This window comes from Marmota monax, unplaced genomic scaffold (assembly GCF_021218885.2).
Source record: "Marmota monax isolate L192 unplaced genomic scaffold, Marmota_monax_Labrador192_F-V1.1 WCK01_AAM20220418_F8-fsc00037, whole genome shotgun sequence".
In the NCBI taxonomy this organism is placed as follows: Eukaryota; Metazoa; Chordata; class Mammalia; order Rodentia; family Sciuridae; genus Marmota; species Marmota monax.
In genome coordinates this window covers 12,063,876-12,080,125 of record NW_026693245.1, presented here as the reverse complement: position 1 = coordinate 12,080,125, position 16,250 = coordinate 12,063,876, and the positions used below count along the sequence as shown (strand labels likewise).

At 37.8% G+C, this 16,250-nt stretch overlaps 1 protein-coding gene across 7 annotated transcripts in view; it reads left to right on the top strand.

Annotated features, from left to right (window-relative positions):
* Pde4d (phosphodiesterase 4D) overlaps positions 1-16,250 on the top strand; it is an 816,241-nt gene that overhangs the window by 757,935 nt on the left and 42,056 nt on the right. For 6 of the 7 annotated variants that reach the window (XM_058583143.1, XM_046456221.2, XM_046456224.2 and 3 more), the window contains exon 6: positions 4,421-4,533. In XM_058583143.1, the coding sequence (XP_058439126.1) occupies positions 4,421-4,533 (113 nt within the window). Of the gene's footprint in view, positions 1-3,602; positions 4,335-4,420; positions 4,534-16,250 lie in introns of those variants that run through there. The other variant, XM_046456228.2, reaches the window with a different exon arrangement.

Below are 16,250 nucleotides of genomic sequence, written 5' to 3'. Positions count from 1 at the left end.
AGTGGATTTGGTTAGAAAGGTATCAAGTATTTGCATGTAGGAGCTGTTTAATGGGATCGTTTTAATTTAAAAACGATCTGAATCAGCTGTGATAATTTCTATTTTAAATTAAGAATATGCAAATAGTATCAGAAGTAAGTCATGGATTTGTTGGACCTATTCTCATTTGCAGCAATAGGTCTGTCTAGGAATTGCGACAAACTTTAACCCTGCAAATGTTGGCCAAAACCCAATGTCTACACAGTTACACATCCTGTAGAGTGGATCCATTTACCTCACTGGTCAGCAGGGCTGTAAGTTGTGGGTGAGAGTAATGGATGGAACATTTCACAAGAAAATGACCTCAACCTCCAGCTCACTGCTGTGGCTCTGAGCTGGGGACTTTTTGCCTTTTTCAAAGGGAAGCTGCTGCTTCAGCATCCTCTCCAGGAGCCTCTGGCACTATTTCAGGCTGTGTGTCTGGGGAACCCTGTGCACATCACAATGATGGAAGCCAAGTGCTGGCCCACAGGCACTGAGGACTGTTTGTTCACGGGAGGGTTTGAGCAGAGCCCTGGTGTTACATAGTTCAAGGGTGCCTTGGAGAAAACCGATGCTGCTGGGGGTGGGGGGTGGGGGGGTGCCAAAGGCTCAAGTTCTTTCTCAGTTGCTATTCCATAGCCCTCTAATGCCTTATGGATATTAGCCAATAGTTTTTACTTGGGTGTTTTTCTCTCTTTAATTCTTCGATTTAGTGTGATTTTGGATAGTTTAAATAAAAGGGTTTTCATATATATATTTTTTTTAAGTAGGGCTATGGTGTATACTATTCTTGGGGGCGGGTATTTTATTAATGCATGCAGTATATGTTCTTGGTAAAAAACAAAATTAAACTCTTTCACTGTTTTTGACCTGCCAGCTGTAGATGGCATTTAGGTGTTTTATGTGGTGACTCAGTTTCTTGTAGGATAGCTGACAACTGCTCATTGAGGCTTTTTTTCTTTCTTTTTTTAAAAATATATATTTTTAAATTTTAGGTTGCAGTGGGACACAATACCTTTATTTTATTTATTTATTTTTATGTGTTGCTGAGGATAGAACCCAGGGCCTTGCACGTGCTAGGTAAGCGCTCTACCGCTGAGCCACAACTCCAGCCCCTCTTTTTCATTTTCAATGGTAGGGATAAAAAGGCTAGTTACTCAATGCCTTAGAACACTTTGGGTTAAAATTCCTAAAATGAAGGCTTAAGGATCCTGAAAAATTGTGGCTAGCCATATTACCTATTGACTTAGGAATGTGGAAAAAGTGATATTCTCAGTTCTATGCTAATATCAACAATAATTCTTTATTGAGCAACAAGTTTATAAAACAAACTGTTCTTTAGTCTGTGGTAATTATTTTCTGACAGGCATTTAGATACGTTCTGGGTCTTTGTGTGTGTGTCATTTTTCAGACTTACATAGGATATTGTAGAAGATGTTAGAATTTAAAACACCACATTGTGTTGGCACATAAATCTTGATAGTCAAATGGCTAATCCATGATTTGAATTTAAGATGGATCATCTGAAATAAATTGCCCTTTTTGTCATTATATTGCCTTCCTAAGAGCAAATCCTACATCTAACTGCATGAGGTCTCTAACCTGAAGCTTTCCTGAATTGCCTTTCCACATTAAAAAATAAAGGCTGAAGTATAATACTTGGAACCATATCCTGCTAGGTCTGAGACCTGAATTTGTACTTCTGATTTCAGAAAAACTTTAGAAAGTTAAATGAAGTTGAGGGGTGGTGCGGGAGACATTTTATGTATTGGGAGGTCCCCTGGGTCTCAGGCTTTGAGAGAGTTGAATTGCAGGGGAGATGAATATAGAGAGTCAAACCTTAGAGATATGAGAGGAGGACTCCTGGCTTCATATGACTGAAAAGATGATAGTGAACACTTCCTGCACAATGCTATACCCATCTACTAACTATGGACAACTCAACTGACTATAAAATAAGTTAATTTCCTCTTACAATTTCCTATATCCCTATTTTATGTAGCAGAAGGAGGAAAAAAAAACAAAGCCATGGAGTAGAGGTACCTATGGCAATTAGGTAATGCTATACTTACATATGGAAAGGATTCAGTAAATTGAAAATGGTTGCATTACAGCCATAGACTGAAACATTTGAGATCTTAGGTTGTGGGACTACAAGGGACTTTTCTATGTGTGTAATATTTTACTTTTCAATAGGAAGCATGTAATATTTTTATAGCCTTATAATCATGGAAAAACTATAGTCTTTTAAACTTACAATTTAAATTATCTTTAAGGTTGTTCCTTCTGTTATGGTTTTAAAAAAAAGCTTCAATCTTAAATTTTAACCAGGCAAGGTTTAGGTGGTTGTTCATCCACCTAAAATATGTATTTACAGAGATACAGATTAGTGTGAAGGGGGCAGGTGGGGGGGGGTGCACAGAATAAAAGAGACAAAACCTACAGTACTCAAAGTGAAGAGCAAACAGTTCAAGAATTCTAGATAACAAGCCACGTGGCACATGTAACAAATAGTTTGAAAGTTACTGTAACCTTTACAAATTTTCTGTAAAAACCTGTCTGGAAAGTCCCAGGATCCTGAAGGTTGGTCCATGAAATTCTTTGTTATGCCACTGTTAATTTAAGCGCAGACTCTCTTCTTCATCAATATTGATAGATTGGAGGGCTCCCGAAAGGGACCCCACAACTTCATGTAAGCTTTTAAGTGTTTTTCTTTGAATGACAAAGTTTTATAAGATGGATAAGATGGACCCTTGGGACTTTGGGTTTTCTTTCCTTTGGAATGGCTTGTTTAATTCCATGCTAAAGCGTGATCCATTTATGTTAAGGGAGGAGTGAACCATGGTCCCCTGGGTTGGCCCTTATAAACAGAACCATTTTGCCTACATTGCCTTTAGATATGGTCTTTTGTGTTTTACCGCTTTTGTAGTTTAGTCTGCACATGGTGGGGTAGAAACACCCTTTCCAGACTTTTGTCCTTGGCCTCACATCATCCTGGTCTTGTGCAATTCCACAAAGGAAGCACGTATTCAGGACATGTGTGAACTCCTCTTACTCTCTGGTTCATTCACGTCGTTGCTCCTTTAAGATAACTCTTAGGGTAACTCTTTATGTGAATAGGCAGCACAGTACATTGTCAAACTCTTAGGCGTTTGGACCTAAAAGCACAATGTTTTGTTTATGTTCACCCCCCAATTTAGAAATCTGCTACTTAGCGGGGTGGGCTAGGTACTGAGAGAGTCTGCTTTTGAAAGAAATGTTCTTATTCCCCCAACTTAGCTCCCTTAAAGTAAGTCCTAACCCCCAGAAAGCGAACCTCATAAACCCTAAAACATAAACCCTCAGAAACGATTTTGCGGGTCTTCAATAACCTCGTTCAAGCCTAGGAGTGCAAACTAGGAGGCTCTGGCAGTCCCGGAGACCCAGAGGGCCAACCGCTCGGCTGGATGTGCAGGGTCCCCGCGGGGCAGGTGCGCGATCGCACGCGCCTGCGCGTCGGGTCCCCCCTGAGCCCCGCCTGAACCCCACGGCGACCCCGGGCGGCGGGCTGCGGGTGCTCCACGCCGGGTTTTCCGCCGCTCTCCTCCTTCAGACAGCCCCAAAGCAGCCCTACAGACACGCTAGCAACCGCGCCTCCCCGGCTGCGCTTCAAAGAGAGTGGCGCCCGGCTGCACGGGGTGATGCCACGGCGAGGTGGCGGGGCTGCGGGGAAGGACACGGCGGGTGACACGGACAGGCTTTTGCAATTCGGAGTCTTTTTGTAAGGGAGTTGAGGAGGAGCCAGACAGTGCCGAGGGGCGTGAAGGGGAGAGTTCCCGGAAAGCCGCGGCTATGGAGCCGCGCTGCGCCCGCCGCCTGAGGACTTGAGAAAGAAAACAGGAAACGTGGTGGCCGCGCACCCGGCCACGGCTGATTCATTCGCTTCAAGTGCCGAGCATAAGGCTTGGCAGGCGGGGCGGGCGCGGGGCCGGGGACCGAGGAGACCCGGCAGTGGACCCGACGTCGTTCTGCGGGACGGCTGCTAGTCGTGCGCGCCATCCCTTTGCCATCCTCCAGAACTAGGACTAATACCCGCCGCGCTGTCCAAAAGTCGCATCGTGGTTATTCCACCTCCGTTCCCGTAATAAAAGTTGGCTTGTCGCTCTTCGCACGCCCTCCCTGGGGGCCTACCCGCGACGTCAAGCTGGAGAAACTGAGCCTTCCAGTCGCGAACGGCCCCGCGGGTGGAGACTCAGCCCCCATCGAGCTGCCGGGTTTGGCAATATGAAGGAGCAGCCCTCATGTGCAGGCACCGGGCATCCGAGCATGGCGGGGTATGGCAGGATGGCCCCCTTTGAACTCGCTGGCGGCCCAGTGAAGCGCTTGAGAACTGAGTCCCCCTTTCCCTATCTCTTCGCAGAGGAGGCCTACCAGAAACTGGCCAGCGAGACCCTGGAGGAACTGGATTGGTGTCTGGACCAACTAGAGACCCTGCAGACCAGGCACTCTGTCAGTGAGATGGCCTCCAACAAGGTAAGTCCCTGCTCTACTGTCATTGATGCCCCTAGACTGCTGATTCCCACGCTGGTGAAGCACCAGTCCCTGTGGCCCCAGGAAATACAAGGAGATATTTGTCATGCTCACTGCATGTTAGCTATTATGCTTTAGAAGGGAGGTTCTTGTTTCCATGCCTTCCTTCTCACTTTCACTCACTATAGGTAAATTACACATTTTGCAAAATCAACTTTGACATAGTTTGATCAAATATCCAGGACACAGGGTTCCTAAGTGACATTTTGCCCTTGCAACGAGAAACCCAGTAGGGTCTGTTGGCCTTGCATATTTAAAGGTATTCTTGAGATTCCTGGTTGGAAATAAGAGTTGGTGGATGTCAATGAAATCACTTGGGTCTCACCACCTACTGCACTCAAACTCAGAACTTGGAACCTTAACCCTCATTTATCTAGTTGTCAGGATACCCTGTTAGACCTTTGCCTTTATATATTCTGTTGGCCATACACATTCATAGTTAGAAGCTTCATTATGATCATTGCCTTTTCTTTTGATCTTGAAGAAGACCAGATTTCCGAGGTCATTTAGTTTCAAGGAGGTTTCAGCTGGACATTTGTGCCATATGTACAAAAGTGCTGGTCTTGGCAGTTAATGGAATTTGGGGAACTGATAAGTAATCTTCAGTATGAAATAGCCATAAAATAGCCTGGAAGTTAAGGTAGAGTATTTTCAGTTTTGCTGCATTTTAAAAAAATAAGCCCTGTTCTTTTTGTCTATAGTTATGCAAGGAAATAAATTGGATTATGTGTGTTTTAATGATTGACTGGCTGAAGGGGCAGGAGAGGAGGCATGTGCATGTTGGATGCAGATATCTGAGGGATGCAGCTAGTAAGGACTGGTAATATTGTGTTCAATTAGTAATACTTGTTTCTTAAAGATACTTATGTGTTTTAGCCACCCATTTATTTGCAAGGTCAGGAAGGTGATGGCCATTTTACTCTTCATGTGTACATGTATTTCAGTGAGTGATGCTTTTTTTTTTAGCTTACTATAGTTTTTATCCCACCTGTTTTTTCCTCATGCAGTTTTTACAAAAACTGTAGCATCACAGATACTTGTCTTATCTGTTAACATTTCTTATATAGATAGCATTGCTGTTTAAGTAAAAAGTCGGCTTCAAGCAAATAAAAGGGGTCCCCAGCCACTGCTTGAAGTTAGTAACCTGCCCATATGCATATTGACCTACCCATGTATACACTGATGATCAAATCAGGTTTTTTATTATATAAATTTGGGTCTCATTTCTAAATTTGGCATGGCTTCTCTTAGAATTGCTTTCTTATTGGGACTCTTAATTCCTGTAGTAGCATTAGATGCCATTGTTCTCATGTGGCTTAAAAAAAAATCTTATTTTTATAAACTAGAAATAGAGATTGTTTTTCTTTTTCATAATTTGATTCATAATAACATTCGTAATAACAGGAGATGTATGCCAAGTATCTCCAGTGTCCTAAATGCTGAGTGAGAGCATTCTGCACTGGACCTGATCTTAATTCTTTGTCTGTTAGATTGATTCTATGTAGTAAAAGGCAGAACAAAATTTGGTTATCTAGTGAGATGCATGCATTTATTTATGTTTTTGAGATGATTTGACAGTACTTTTAAAGCAAAATGTACCTGAAAAGCTAGTTCACTTTCCTTAAAACTCATATTCTTAATGATGAAACTTAGGTTTAAGTTTAAAAATTGATGTGAAATCGAACAATATATTGTGATTTCAACTGTGAAATAATTTATCTATACTTTAAGGTAAAAACATTTGGGGTCACAGCAATTGCTCAAAATGACAGCTTTCTTTTACAAGTACCAAATAAGAGGTTTTTTTTTTTTCTGCTTTTAAATCTTCTCTGTGACGGCTCTCAACTTTGAGTTAATTTACATGATTAGTGTGGAAGATAGGTTTATTTGGTTGAAATAACCAAATAAATAAGAGAATACTTTTTCAAAGTGCAGTCATTTAGCTACGTTTATATCCTGTGGTTGAAAGATTATTGACATGACACTTGGGTCAACCAAAGCTCTTGCTTCAACTTTTAATTTCTAGGCTGTTCATTTCTTTTTTAACTTATTCATTTTTAAATTTGTGTTATGCTCACATGATTTTTTATAGATGAAAAAGAATTAAAACTAAAGCTCTTGGTAAAGTTTGTAAAGTTACCAAAGCCACAAGAGCTATAAACTGAGCTGGAGCAGCTGATCTGAAAGTCCCTGTGAGTGGTGCCCTACCTTCGGTCTGGACTGGAAATGCAGACAATTTGTTTCACACCGTCTCTCTTGAGTATGAATGAATGAATCTGCAACATTGCTTTTTGGTTATTAGTCTTATTGCCATCCATTCTGTCAGGGTTTATCTTTGGCCATGGAAAAAGTTTTCCCCTTTCTTGAGATATTTAAAATTATACTCTAATAGATTAAAAAACACAATAAAAACGCTAGTAAGAAACCGGTATTTTAAAGTGATAATAGTAAATACTAATTATGAGATGGATTTGGGTGCTGGGAAGAAGGAAACTGATTGCTCAAATCCATTTAACAAGTTGGGTTAACAATTTATATATTTAAAAAATTTAATAAAAGAAACCTTATAGTAATTTAAAAATATTGATTTAGAAGTAACTAGCTATATTTTCTGTATTGGTTTTATACTGTACATACTGCTTATTGATGCTATTGAGGTAGGAACATTATTGAATTCTTGGCCAAGGCCAGTTGGCTTGTAGGATGCTTGTACCAATTTGGTAAGAGATTCCAGATGGCATTTAATTTGAGTGATTAAATCTATAGCATTTACCTTCATAAGCACATTAATCTTCCTGAGAGTTGTACAGATTTCCTTGGGAACCTCACTGTTACAATTGAGGGAAATTTTAGTGAGTTATCAGAGCTTTTGGAGGCAAATGAACCCGGAAGTTCATGGTTTTGTTCCTTGCTAGCTGAGTTACATTAGCAACTTAAGCCTTTTAGCTTCAGTTTCCTTGGCATAATATAGGCATAATAACAGATACTTTTAAAGGTCAATGTAAGAGTTTAAAGAAAAAAAATACACACACACACACACACACACACACACATATATATATATATATATATATATATATATATATGTATATATATTTAATAGCAAGCTAATTCAGTGTCTGTCAAGAGTAGCATTACATCTGTTGTTACTGGTATTATTTAGGGATCAGATCAGACTTTACTTATTGCCTATTTCACCATACTGATTTAACCATACGGATTGCCTATTTAAACCATAAGTTATGCTAGACACTTTGTTTCATAGATATTTTTATAATTCTTAGGTAACTGTAAAATTCTATTAGAAGATTTGAAGTCCTTATTAGAAGTTTAGTCTTTTAAAAATAATTCAGCTATGAAATTCCAGACAGAAAAACTAATTATTTTATCTGTTTTACTGTAAAACTGAAAACAAAAGCCATATAAATCTTTAGAACATGTAAAATGTCATGTAGGTTGGTGGGCACTTTTCCATCCTTTTATAGATTTTGCAAAGTAAAGTGCCTTTCTGGCAAAAATATCCTTTAATGTGGAATAGTTTCATAGTATTTTTGGTTTTCTCTCATGGAAAGTGTATTGAGGGTAGAAGGAGTGACAAGGAGGGCAGGAATCTGGCCCTCAGGACTTTTAAAGACTGCAATGGAACCCGGTAACTTAATTCTCTTGTGACCTAACAGTGCACATTTCACCAGGCCTTCAGTGTAAGTGCAGTGATGTTTAAAAGAGAAAATGAAATAATTGTGAATTCTTTCTACCACATACCCAGATAAAAAAAATGCATTTTGTTTCTCCTTTCTAATTTTGGGGGCAGTTCCGAGGCTTGGCATTGCTGGAAACTACTGGCCTTCAAGTTGAAAGTCTGTCTTGATATTAGGATTCAAGTGTCCTTCTAAGAGACTTCAGGTTGTCCTATAATTCATTCCAGAGGTGCTTAGGCCAGTTTGCAAATGTGGATATGACTTCTTTATAGAATTTATTTGTCTCTTTGGTTTTTAGTAATTATCCCTAGTATGTTTCTGTTGCCTATAAATTAAATTGCTTTCCTGGGGTGCTTTTTCTTAGAGCTTTCCTTGGTTGCTCCCCCTGCTGCTTTTTGATTGTCAATACACAGCATGGACTAGCACTTTCTGGGACTGCTGATATATTTGATGGGCAGGAGGTCTCCTGGAAGGAATATGATATGTTCATAGAAGTGGCTCATCTTAAGGTATTTCTGCACTGCATAAGTAAAAGATAACTCAGAATAGAAATCAGTGTTGAATTTTTGCTAAGAAGGAACTCAAGTTAATTGAAAAAGACATTTTTAATTTATGGAACATTATAGCAACATTTGTTTTCTACATTAAAATATTAAATTTAGAAAAAAGAATCGCTGAGAGTTAATTGAGGAACCTAAAGAAAAACTCTAAATTTTAAAAAAAGTCATGTTTAACAACTTTTTGTTGTTTTCTTGAACTTGATATGTGCTCCTTCATCCATTTAATAAAGGTAGATTTTAGGAAAGACTTTTGTAACTTACATATAGCTTCTTAAAGTGAATACAAAAGAATTGAGAAATCCTGTCTTTATAAAAAATGTTCTTTTTATAAAGTAATAAGAGAAAGAAGGAAGCACTTTTAATGGGTATTTTTGTTTTATTGAATATTAAGTTAGTTGACTTTAATTCAGCAAGACACTAAGGTTAAAAGGAAAAAAAAAGTTATCTCTGTTGCCATCTACTCAGTTCTAGTGACAGTAAGCTTAAATATCCCTAACACTCAAATTATCAAAAATTCCTCATTTTTATGACTCAAGAAATTAATCATTGCTGGAAAAATTGCTTTCATTTATTACATGTTGATTTGATTCATGGGAAATGGTAGCTCCAACTGAGAACATTATGAACTCTTCACTTTTTAAAAATATATATATTTAAAACATGAGGCTTAACTAAGATAAAATAGTATTGTTACTAGTATTATGGATAGATTAAATAAACTTTTCTCTGAATAACAAGGATGATAATGCTTTTGTTCAATTTAAGATTTTTGCAGTGTCACATGGATTGTCACTGTTTTAAAAGATATATATATATATATATATATATATATATATATATATGGTAGAAGTGAAATGTGGTTAGTGTCATGATTTTTAGTTGCTCCATAAAATCGGTAGAGCTTGATTTTCTCTTGTTTAGTAAGGGAGATCAGCTTTTTTAAAGCTGCTCATTGCTGGGGTTTATTGTGGCTCTAGTAGGGCAATAGTTCTACTCCTAGTTACTTGTCATCATAGCTTAATTGGCATAGTTTGAAATCTTTCTAGAAAATGGACAGACAGTCTTTCATTTTAATAGTCATATGAGCTTATTATTATTTGCCCCAGGGATAGAACCTAGGGGTGCCTAACCATTGACCCACATCCCCAGCCCTTTCTTTTTATTTTTTATTTTGAGACAGGGTCTTGCTAAGTTGCTTAGAGTCTCACTAAATTGCTGAGGCTGAACTTAGAGCCTCACTAAATTGCTGAACTTGTGATACTCCTGCCTCAGCCTTCCGAGCCACTGGGATTACAGGCCTGTGAGAAACACCATGCTGTGCTAGTCACATGAGTTTTGAAAGAAGACATTTAATTTTATTCCCTCTAACAGGAATTGGGGATGAACCTTGATATTTGCTTAAACCACAAATGGTTCTGTGTTCATTAGTAAATTAGTTAAACTACATTAATAGCTAAAATAATGATAGGTTTATATTCTTTAAAGAATACTTTATTTTTAAAAGAATATTTATCTTTATTCTTATTTTATATTCTGAGTTTTGTTATTGTTTTGCTTACTTTGTATGTGATAAATACAAGTGATATTTACCTCCTGACCTGGAGTGTGCACCAATGATACTTAGGGCAACTTTGCAGAATGGAAAGAACTTAGATGTTTTTTTGTCAGGTGAATTTGGTTTCAAATTTCAGCTTTGTTGTTTCCTACTTAATAGTTTGGGCAAATGCCTCACCTCTCTGAAGTTCTATTTTCTTCATTTATAAGTAGAGATAATAGAGGGGAAATAAGTTGAAATGTTGTGAGAATAATAGCTATAATGTGTTTGGTGCATAACACATACTGGATGTTTCATAAATTATATGTGCTCACTTGTCTGGAATATACACAAAAAAAAAAGATCAATAAAACCTTGTGTTTTATACTCCTTGCAATGTAAGAATGTAATATTTCTTGTTTCTATTCTGTAAGGAATTACAGTCTAAATTATAATCTTAATTAGTGTTTCTTAAACCATCATGTCTGTATACACCATCATTTCTGAATACATTCATATCTGCCATTGTATGTTAAAGGTTTAATTTAAAACAATTTATTTAAAAAACATAAATACTTACCTGAACACCTTATTTTTTTCTAATATATATTAAAATTAATATATGACAAGAAAGCATTTATTTGAAGGCCACCTTACAACATTTAGCTTACTACTTATGGACAGTGGCCATATTTTTGGACATAGTCATCTGAATTTGTAACAAAAACATTATTTAAAGTCATTTTTAGTTAGAAAGATTTGTTTGGTTTAAACAACCTACCCTGTTCTTTCTCTGCCTTCAGTGGAATTTCCCTTCTAGAAGAAATGGCAAATTTCTTCAATAGAAATCTCTCATTCATTAGATACTCATTCCTCAGGTAGAACGGTCTGTGGATCTTGACCACCCTTCTATAGCCGGGCTGCCTGGGTTGGACTCATTCTCTGCCTTATATTCAGAGTACATGGGCCCACTTTCCCTTTGTGCTTCAGCTTCTTCATCTGTTAAATAGTGGCTGTGATGATTTGATGAATTGAGAGATGAGAATTATTGAGACAGGAACATGGTAAATACTGAGTATGTTAAGCCATTTATTTCCAGCTATAAAGGAATATTATTAGTCCTTCTTAAAGTCCTGCATAAAGCATTGGAGGGTTTTCTTTTTCATAAATGAATATATCTCTGTAATTCCTCTGAATGAAACTGGAACTAACAGAGGCTCACAATCTCTTATTAATATTTAATGTTAATAAAAGTATATTGAGAACCTAGCCCGTGTTTCCACCTCTCAACATCTGAACCATCTTGTACACCACAAATATTTTCTCATTCTGTCAGGTGAGAGGACCTAGAAGCAACCACACCCTGGTAGTATGAGTGCACCTAGCACCCCACCCCCATTTTAATTTCTAACACTACTGTCCTGTAAAAGACAGCAGGATTCCTTACAGAAATGGCGGATTCTAGGGACTGAGGCAGGACATATACAATATGAGCCTGGAGCATCTTGTACTGCCAGAAAGTAAGGATGTGATCAAACAAACAAAATCATATACTAATGTGGGGACCTATAAGTGGGATACAAGAGCAAACTCAAAGAGCTCTAATTGTCAAAGCTGGAACAATACATGCAAAAAAAAGTAGTACTATATTAATACTCAAATTATAATATAAAAACCCCTGAGTGCATGTTGATAGAAATAATTGATTGAATAAATAATTAAATTGGAGAAGATTGGCAAATCTCCTGTGTAGGAGAATTCAAAATAACATATAGATAGATTCTGCACCCACAAAGAGGAAGAACATAGCTCCCCTCTCCTGAAGTATGGGCTGTACATATTGACTTCCTTCCAAATGGTACTCTGTGAAAAGGGGATAAAAAGTAACTCTACAATAAGAAACTCAACAGATACTATCTCAGCCATGTTGTCAAGATCAACACTGACAATGATACAGTCATGTTAAGAATCTGTATCCTTGATATGATCTGATTAAAGTGGTATTTTGCACCTATGATTTTCCATGTCATCTGCAATTAACCCCAGTCTAATCATGAGAAAAATATCAGGCAAATTCCATTTGAGGGATAGTCTACAAAATACCTGACCAGAACTCCTAAAAACTGTGAGAGTTATTAAAAATGAGAAAATTTTAAGAAACTTAAAGCCAAGAGGAGCCTAAGGAAACATGGCAAGTAAATATAACATGGTATCCTGGGTGAGATCCTGGAACAGAGAAAGAACACTAAATGAAAGCTAAGGAAGTCAGAAAAAAAAGTGTGGAATGAAGGCATCAATATGAGCTCAGTAATTGTGACCTATGTGCCATACTAATGTAAAAAAACTGACCGTAGAGTATAGGGGATTTTCTGTACTGCCTTCACAAGTTTTCTGTAAATCGAAAAATTTGAAAACAAAAAAGGTGATGTAAAAACTCCTCTAGGCCTGTCTGGAATGCTGACCTCGTTCTGAAGCCTGTTTTGTCCTGTCTCCTCTTTCTCCACAGCCCCCTCCCCCATTGGATATTCCGTCTATCTTCTTTGACTTTCCACAAGATTTTATCTGGGATTCTCTTCACTGTTAGTACAATATGTTGCCTCTGTTTTATTGTTCTGATGAGGCTGTCTACACTACTTTTAGTCTAAACCCAGGGAGTGTCAATATCATCCTTTGTTAGGTAGTCAGGTAAGTTAGTACAGGGCTCATGATAGTAGTTAATGTAAATGCCATTTCTAGCTTGGATTGGTAGACTAAGAGTCAAAGCATTATCATTCCTGCCTTTTAAGAAAGTGTTTTTCGTTCATTGACAAAAGAGTTCCTAGTATTTCTCCCTTAAGAATCTGAGTTCTGCTTCTAGAGAACTCATCTCTCAGAAATATTATCGCAGGGTATACTAGATTAGCCTTACCTCATTTGAATTTAAAGTTTATAGTGTTCAGGCAAAAGCCAGATGGACCATATTCATAGCTGCAAACTGTTTTCTGTCATATCTATTTTAGCAATAACCTCTTTTTTATTAGATCCTTTTCAGTTGGAACTATCTGAATGCTCTCTCTTCTAGTTTTGATGAAAAGGGGTGTGTGTGTGTGTGTGTGTGTGTGTGTAGAGGGAGAGGGAGAGAGAGAGAGAGAGAGAGAGAGAGAGAGAGAGAGAGAGAGAGAATCTTTTTTACCTTTTAGGGTCTATTCTGTCAGGTTCTACCTAGCATGTGCTTGAGTTCCCGTCCACATCTAGGGGCTGCTGCACTGTAATCCCTACTGTCCCTACCCTCTGGCTCTTATTCCTGGCAAGCAGTTAGCCGTGCAGACATAGGCACCATAGTAGGAAACACCTCTGCCTGTCATAAACAGGTCTGGAAAGTAGAAAGCACAGGCATGATGGGGATGTAACCATAGCAACAAGGCAAAGATGCGGCTGCCATATTGGAGTAAGTTCAGACCCATGGGTGCCTTCTCCACTTCAGAAAATAACTGCTTGATTTTAATGTGTGTTCTCTGTACATAGCAGTGTTCTGGTTGCTTTGTTTTTGTTTTAGACAAATATGAATGAGCATTACTCATATTAATTATTCATAATTGTCTTACAGAAATACTCTCAAAATATTTTGAGGAAATGTTTCAGTGTTTCCTTTTGTTATTCTGTTTTAAAATGTTACCTGATCCTTCTAATTCAAACTCACTGAAAAAGGAAGAACAGTGAGAAGTTAGAGAAAAAACATAAAAATGATTGTGTACCTTTTAAAAGAATTATAAAATATACTGAATTAACACAGAATTACAAAGAAAATATTTTTTCTTAGTAAGGTGATATTGTGTTTTTTATGCCTATAAATCAACTCTACATTTTAGAAAAGGAGTACTTGAGCAAGATAGGCTGTATTTGATGTTTGCTAGTTTCATTTTTCTATCTTCAGGAAAAAATAAACTGCCTTTAACAATTGATGGACTTTGAAGCAATAATTTAGGAAGAGAATAAATTTCAATTTGGGGAGGGCTTTCACAGTTTAAGAGAATTCTTTCGTGGGTGCTTTAATTATGTATATGTGATTTAAATGTCATTATTTTCAGGGAAGCCCTGTTTCACCAAAGAGGCTAAAAGTTGCATAGAGTGAACAAAACTATGCTTTGCTCCGTGCCTTTCATAGAAGTGGTATTTAGTCAATATTCATTGACTAGTCCCTTCCCTTTTTTTAAACTAAGCACCTATCCTCTTCCATCTTTTTGGGTATTTCAAGTCATTTTCAGCATATGATAAGGATGAAACATTAATATTCTCTTTAGCGTATGTTTTTATTTTCTTTCTTTGTTTTCTTAATGTTATATTCTCAGCACGATCTCTTAGATCTTCATAAGAGTAGTGATAATTGGGTTTCAGTAACTCATGAGGAATCTTTTACTAGAAATAGGCCTATTTATTTTCTTTACATCAGGAGAAGATTAGTTTAGTTTTTCCTGAAAGATATTTGGGCCTAAATCTTAATTTTGTTTTAGTGCTAATGAGAAGTGAAATGATTAAAGGGAACAGAGTTTGTGTTATGACACAGTTAATTCCTATATGAAAGGAATTTATTATCTGAAAAGTCAAATTCAGTGGAAGAATCAATTACTCATTGTATCAGTGTTTCCTTTTGTTATTCTGTTTTAAAATGTTACCTGATCCTTCTAATTCAAACTCACTGAAGAAGGAAGAACAGTGAGAAGTTGGAGAAAAACATAAAAATGATTGTGTACCTTTTAAAAGAATTATAAAATATACTGAATTACACAGAATTACAAAGAAAAGACTCAATGCCAAACATTATAGTATTATCCATTTGGTCCATAAACAATCTTTGACTACCACTGGTCGGGAAACTCTCGTATGTGCCTTACCTTCTAATGTAAGGCATGATTTTCTTTATTTTCCCATACCTCAAAACTTAAGTTTCTAATTTAGTCCTAGAAATAGTATACTATATATGAAAACAATTTCTCCCATTTCTAAAGATGAAAACCTGAGGCTCATTTAAATTTACCTAAGATCCACGTGGAGGGAGCACTTGTGCAATACTGGGGGAGCCCAGGGCCTTGTGCAGGCAGGCTAGCAAGTGCTCTGCAGGGATTTTAGTAGGTGTAAAGGTAATTATTTTTTAGATAAAGTGTTGGGTGAACATAGAGACATAAATAAGTGTTTGTTCTCAGGCTACATGTTCAAAATATTCCAAACATTTTAAAATATGTATTTAATGAGTACTGGATTCCAAAATAGCAAGAGCAATTTCAGCAAAAGCTAATTCCTCAAGGGGAATCCTGTAGTACATCTTGTTCTGCCTTCCTTCTCTCAGTTATGTCAAATGGGCACAAACCTGACCTGGCCCCTTCCTCCTAAGAAGAACATGATGTTGAGACAGTGTGTCTGTTCGGGAGCCACCCTGGCAGGCAGGTGGTTAAACTGGTCACAGATATAAATGAAAGGATAATGAGGTTGGTGAGATGAGGAAACCAAATGACGAAAGCAGATCTATAATGCCAAGCTGGCAGAGAATCTAAGGATATTGGTGGTGAGGAAGGCAACAACAGAGAAGTATGTAAGAAAGTTTAGGGTTTTAAAAATAGCCTGTTACTATGAGGGTGCTTTGAAAGTCTGTTTTCCTCTAGGGACAAAATGGGAAAGGGAATGTGGACCAATGGATGGTGGGAGGGATGAAAAATGAGGGAAAGAAAGGTTGCAAGAAATACAGAGAAGCTATTAGCGTGCAATGAGGGCAGGAGAAGTGGGAGAAGGCAGAACATCTGATCCCGCTGGTCTGGGGTCAGGGCTCTCCTTGGCTGAAGGCAAAGGAACCAGTTTCTGTTCCTGACCTCCTTCTGCCTCAGGGTTTGTATGGTG